The sequence below is a fragment of the Aulonocara sp. 'chitande type north' Nkhata Bay genome, linkage group LG15, assembly GCF_057382095.1.
Source record: "Aulonocara sp. 'chitande type north' Nkhata Bay isolate Kocher_YH1m ecotype deep benthic linkage group LG15, A_spYH_male_GT1.1, whole genome shotgun sequence".
Classification (NCBI taxonomy): Eukaryota; Metazoa; Chordata; class Actinopteri; order Cichliformes; family Cichlidae; genus Aulonocara; species Aulonocara sp. 'chitande type north' Nkhata Bay.
In genome coordinates, this window is record NC_141358.1 from 35,270,504 (window position 1) to 35,276,720 (window position 6,217).

At 42.5% G+C, this 6,217-nt stretch overlaps 1 protein-coding gene across 1 annotated transcript; it reads left to right on the top strand.

The window, feature by feature from the left end:
- The first annotated feature begins 2,731 nt into the window (after nucleotides 1-2,731).
- LOC147313515 (transcription factor JunD-like) lies at nucleotides 2,732-4,795 on the top strand. Its single transcript, XM_086263119.1, has one exon. The coding sequence runs from the start codon at nucleotides 2,921-2,923 to the stop codon at nucleotides 3,740-3,742; it is 822 nt and encodes a 273-aa protein (XP_086119245.1). The 5' UTR covers nucleotides 2,732-2,920; the 3' UTR covers nucleotides 3,743-4,795.
- Nucleotides 4,796-6,217: the final 1,422 nt, after the last annotated feature.

Below are 6,217 nucleotides of genomic sequence, written 5' to 3' on the forward strand. Positions count from 1 at the left end.
ACATCCTTTCCCAGCTAGAGCCTCCAGTCTCAACACCCCCACTCACTTCTTTCATACACAAAAATATCTCTCCTCTGTTGGTTTACTCCCCCCCACCTCCATTTCCGCCAAGTTAAGAGATCTGACATCACAGAGTCCATCATGTGATCCACCCGCACAGAGCGTTGCAGTGATGGATGGGGCCTACCGGTGACGCACATACCCACTTTCTGTAACCCTTTAAAAGCCAGACAACTGCCGATGAGTGAAACCAGGGTTTCTTCATCAGCTGACTAAATCATGGTCGGTTCAGTCGCCCCTCCGTGTTTTTATGTACAAAGCAGAAATAATCACATCTACCACATGAAAAGGAGGGCAAACAATACAGGCTTCTTCAAGCCATGATTACTCAAACTAATTTATTGCGTCGTTTTCAGTTGCTGTTGAAGTGGCAGGACTGTTGTTTGAAGTGTTGTTGCTGTATACAACATTGATTTTATGGAGATGTTTAAAAACTGTCTGACTTTAAAAATATCTTTACAAATGAAAAAAAAAGAAAATTGGGGAATGTGTGTCAGAAAATGGAAACTCCAAAGTAGAGAAGAAATGAACAAAATGCGAGACCAAAACCAAAAGCGGGAAACTGTTCACTGACCAGAGGAAATGTTGAAATTGAACCAGTTTCAGATTCAACTTCCCCTAATTGATATGTCCTAAAATCGCTGACTGAGAGCACAAAACAGAAGTGAACGCTCTTTTCTGAGAAAAGTATTAAGTCTGAGCACACAGATTCACCAATGGGTCACCACAACTCGTATCCAGAATTGTGCAAAGGGACATTTCCATTTTAATGTGCAGTGTTGCTGTTATCATTTTTTAAAAATATATTTGATAGAAAATGAACCTGGTACAACACGATCTTTAATCATTACTGGGTTTGTTTTACATTTGATTAAAGTTTAAATCATATTAAGCTTGAAGTGCAGCTATCGTCAAGTTACAATATTTGTTATTTACCATGGTACATGTTGTGTTTTTGTTGACTTCGTTTCACATGCAAGAGGAATGACGTGCACTCTGTTATTGCCACTGTTGCTGTGTTTTGGGAAAACCCACTAAACCCCTTTTCTCAGTGAGTGGTTTAAAGGCCTGTCCAGCTTCCTTTCTACAGCAATAAACAGCAACAATTGCAATAACATTTAATCCAAGTGTTAAAAAATAATGTGGCATGATCACTTGTGGACAGCAGGGTTTCTGTAAAACCCCAACAAACTCATGGTTCACATGTTTAATCACATAAGTTGACTTTGTCCCTCGCTGTGACTGGAGTTTGTGGTAGAATGAGAGTAAAAGCACTACATGTTTAACAGCATACAGAAAATCTGGAATATTATATAAGGCTTAACATATTCTACTGTTTCTCTTGAAGACTGAGTTAAAAAACAGAAAACAACAAAAAAAGACAAATCAATCAACGTTTACAGTTTGTAGACTTTCAGCTGTTTGAGAAGTTTTACAAAAAAAATACTGTTTTGGAATTAAAGCCATTTTTACACACAGGTCCCTCGTTATCACAGGCTCACCATTCATTCAACAACTTAACATGATTTTAAATATAAGGATTGTTTTCAGTGCTTGGATAAAAATTCTGTCCTCCCTTGAGGTGCTCTGTCAGGCCTTCATTGCAGCCACTTTTTTGCTGATTGGTTGTGGGTTTTTGTACTTTCAGTTTTGTATTTAATAACTGAAAAGCATGTTGGGTTGTGATCAGGTGACTGACTTGGCCATCGAAGAATATCTCATTTCTTTTCCTTGAGCAACTCTTGGGTTGCTCTTGCAGTATGCTTTGAGGCATTAACCATTTGATATCCTTAATACTATGTCCACAGTGTTTGACAGATAATGTGTTACTCCCCTGATCATGAGCTGTTTCTTTTCTCTTCCCATCATTTTTGTCCAACTTAACTCTGGTTTCATCTGCCATGTTTATAGAACTGTGCAGGCTCTTTGTCTAAAAAGTTTGGTTTGATCTGGCCTTCCTGTTCGTTACAACCGCTGGTTTATTTATATATATACATATACACACACACACACACACACACACACACACACACACACACACACACATATATATAAAGCCAGGTTGGTCAGTGCATTCCTTTTTGACAATAATAAACCAAATAGTTTGTTAGTTTATTTGTTTTTAAGCCTCATCCAGACTTTTCTGACTTTGGTCGTCATATCTAAAATTACAATCAACAAAAAGCTATAAAATGCAGTTAAAGTAAGATTTTTTAATCCCTCAAGTTAGAGCTGAAAGTCTGCTCTTCAGTCTTATATTGATCATTTGATTTAATAATCCACTGTGGTGGTGGACAAGTGCACAACTATAAAAGAGTGTGCCTTTATCTTATCGATCTAACTGTAATTACAAACTACTTCACTTTTAACAGGGTGACTCAGTCTGTCCACGGCACACATTTCTGAGCCACTTTTGTTAGTGATCTGCTTTTAGGTGTGCGTAATGCTCGATTTAAACTGGATGACTCATAAATCAAAGTGGAGACTAAATAACCAGGGTGGGAGAGAAACTATTGAAACCAACGCTGAGTGAGACCTCTGTCTGCATCCTCTGCTCGGCCCGTCCTTTTATTCAAATATAAGACTGGAAAACGTAATTTCTACCCAATACGCGCGCTCCGGCGTGACATAATGGAACGTGCCAGGCTAGAAAAGCTCGGGGCGGTGCGCGCGGGCGTGTATTCAGATCCTGTAGGAGAGGAGAAGAGCGACACGGGGTGTTCACACAAGTGTTGCAAGTGTTGTATTCATTTTAAGAGCAGATCATTCCCGGCGCGGTTCGTCTCTGTGAGGTTATGGGCAGGACACAGTTCTGAGGGAGTGTCGAGCAGCGCCACTTGTCATTGTACCCACGGAAATAATGATGAAGAAGGATATTAACTTGAGCTTGGCGGACGACGCAGACCTGAAACCGCACCTCCGCGACGCTGAGAGCATCCTTAGCTCCCCGGACCTTGGGCTGCTCAAGCTGGCCTCTCCAGAGCTGGAAAGGCTAATCATCCAGTCCAACGGAATGGTCACCACGACTCCGACCAGCTCCCAGTTCCTCTACCCGAAGACGGTGACGGACGAGCAGGAGTTCGCCGAGGGCTTCGTGAAGGCGCTGGAGGATTTACACAAGCAGAACCAGCTGAACGGAGGCGCGCCGCCCAGCAGCACCCTGGATCTCGGGGCTAACATCGCCCCAGTCACCGTGCAGCCGGATCTACCGGTGTACACGAACCTGAACAGTTACGGCAGTGGGCCGCTGGGAACCACTGTCAACTACACCACGGACACGGTCCCTTTCCCGCCTCCTCCGTCACATCATTTAGGGGCAGCCCCGCCGCAGCCAGAGCTGTCTCGGGTCCAGCCGCTGAAGGAGGAGCCTCAGACGGTCCCCGACGTTCAGAGCTTCGGAGAGAGCCCGCCGCTGTCTCCGATCGACATGGACTCTCAGGAGCGCATCAAAGCCGAGAGGAAGAGGCTCAGGAACCGAATCGCAGCCTCCAAGTGTCGGAGGCGCAAACTGGAGCGCATCTCCAGGCTGGAGGACAAGGTCAAATCGCTGAAAACCCAAAACACCGACCTGGCCTCGACAGCTAGCCTGCTGAGGGAGCAAGTGGCCCAGCTGAAGCAGAAGGTGCTCACCCATGTGAACAGCGGTTGCCAGCTGCTGCCACACGAGGTTCAAGTGCACTAGTCGGAGGGACTAACCTGCTGTTGGGCCACTGACCAGCTTATAAGCTCCTTGGACTTTGTTAATGTTGGGGTTTCCGTGTGTCTCGTAGCCCAGATGTGTGCTGTTACGCGCAGGGGATGAATGCCAGGCCACGTTGGCCAAAACTGTACATTCATGTTCGTCTGTTTAACAAAAAAAAAAATCGAAAAGAAAACTGAACTTTTATGATTGATCAAACGTAAAACACACCTGGCACAAAATACATCAACACATGGACCTCAGCGCGGATACCAGCCAGCAGCAAGTCAAACTGTGTTTGCGTTCCTCGACCATTTGTTCAAACTCGCCCCCACTTGGCGGATAGAACAAATCAATATGATGTATTTGATTTTTAAGTCAAATTGGTGTATTTATTTTGGTGCCGAAATGAAGGGCATTTGCCTCTAATATATTCTACATAACTAATTCTATGTATGTTTACTATTGAACAAGGCAGCTTTAAACTGCCAGTATTTTCAATGAAATGATGCCATGGGCTTTCCTAATGGGAGAAAGAGTCGCGTATACGTGTTTACTGACTGCTTATATGCAGTCGTCAGCTGGACCAAACAGACAGACAGTGTTTCTACGATAATATACACATTTATGATTCTGATATTCTTAAAATATGAGGGATTTGGTTGTAAAAAGAAGAAGGGAAAACGCCAACCACACCCATATTTGATACATGAGATCTGATCTACACTTATAGCCTACATGCTGTGGATTTCTGTAGGGAACAATTTGCATGTTGCTGACAAACTCGAATGTCGCCCGCTGCTGGGTTCACATGAGGAATTAATCAGTGTTTATTATCTGTAACCTGCACACTTGTGTATTTCTCTTTCTTTCTTTCTTTTTTTAATACTCTACCGAGTCTTTACTGCAAATGTGTTCTTGTTTTAAATGTGAAGAAGAGTGTAATCTTTCTGTTTGCGCTGACTGTTGCGATCACCTCTAGCCTACAGTTATTCGGCTTTATGCGGTTGTGTTTGAAATAAATGCTGCTGGGCAATAAACACTGTTTCCTCCATATTTTAGCCAGCCTCGCTGTTTTTTATTGGGGGGTTTTTACCTGCACGTAATGAAGGTCACATGTAGTCTACAGTAAATAAGGTGTTAAACAGGTCAGGCTTCATGGTCAGTTTCATGAAGGGCAGTTACATTAAGATTAGTTTTCGAATGATTGTGAAACTACCTGTTGTTTACCTGTTATTTTTTTTCTCTGCCACTTTATGGAAATGATCCCTTTAAGGAGTGTAATTTTATCTTGCTGTTCACAATTAGTGATTCAGTGTTGCATTAACACATTTTGGCAGTATAATTTCATCTGTTGTTTAGATTTCTGTATAAAAGCATCAGGCTGGAGGATTTCCCCCTCTGCTGGTTATTTGTGCAATTACAAATGAAACAAGAGCATTTTAGGACAAAATGTTTCTGACCTTCGTGGCAGTGGACGAGATTCATCCAGCACATCTATTCAGTTCAGTTTAATTCAGTTTTATTTTGATAGCTCCAAATCATGACAGCTGCCTGAATCACTTATTTGGATGTTGTCAACTCCGAGCAGAACTCAACCAGCTGTTTTGTAGATATTTGTACCAATATTTTATTCTGAAATTATAAGAATCTCCCACGCCCACAGATGCTTCCAGTGACTGTTATGAGGCCATGTTCTGTAGTGTTCAAGAAAGCAGCTTAAGATGATTTGACCTTTGTGACACGATGTGTTATCCTGCTAAAAGCAGCCATCAGAAGATGAGTTCACTGTGGTGATAAGGGGATAGATGGTCAGAAACAATGCTCAGGTAGGCTGTGGTGTTTAAATGAGCCATCAGTATAAGCCTCTCAATCTTGCAGCAGAAACTGAGTCTCAGTAGACCAGAGAACATTTTTTGTAATCTTCTGCCGTCCAGTTTTTGTGAGCCTGGGTGAATTATAGCTTCAGTTTAATGTTTCTAGCTGACTGAACTGCGATCTTCTGATGCTGTAGCCCATCTGCTTCAGGACTCAGTGTGTTGTGCACTCAGAGATGCTCCTCTGCATACCTTGGTTGTTTAAGATGTAATCATTTTAATTGCTGACGCCCTCTCATCTCAGTTATCATTAAGGCTTTTTGATAAGAGAACTGCTGCTCTTTTGGAGACCATTCTCCAAAAGAAGGCTGCATGGCAAAATCTCAATAGCTCAACAGTCTCTGAAATACATCAGGCCCGCCTATCAGCTGCATTTACAGTGACTTATATTACCTTTCCTCCCCGTTCAGATGTCTGGTTTGAACTGTATGCCTAAAATGCATTGAGTTGGTTCTATGTGACTGGATGATTGCACATATATGTTACCAAACAATTGAACAAATGTACCTAATAAAGTGGCAGGTGAGTTGTTTAAAATTTAAATGCCCTTCTCTCTGTCTTCTCTCTGGGTCTTTGACGGACACTGACTAGTTTCTGAGAT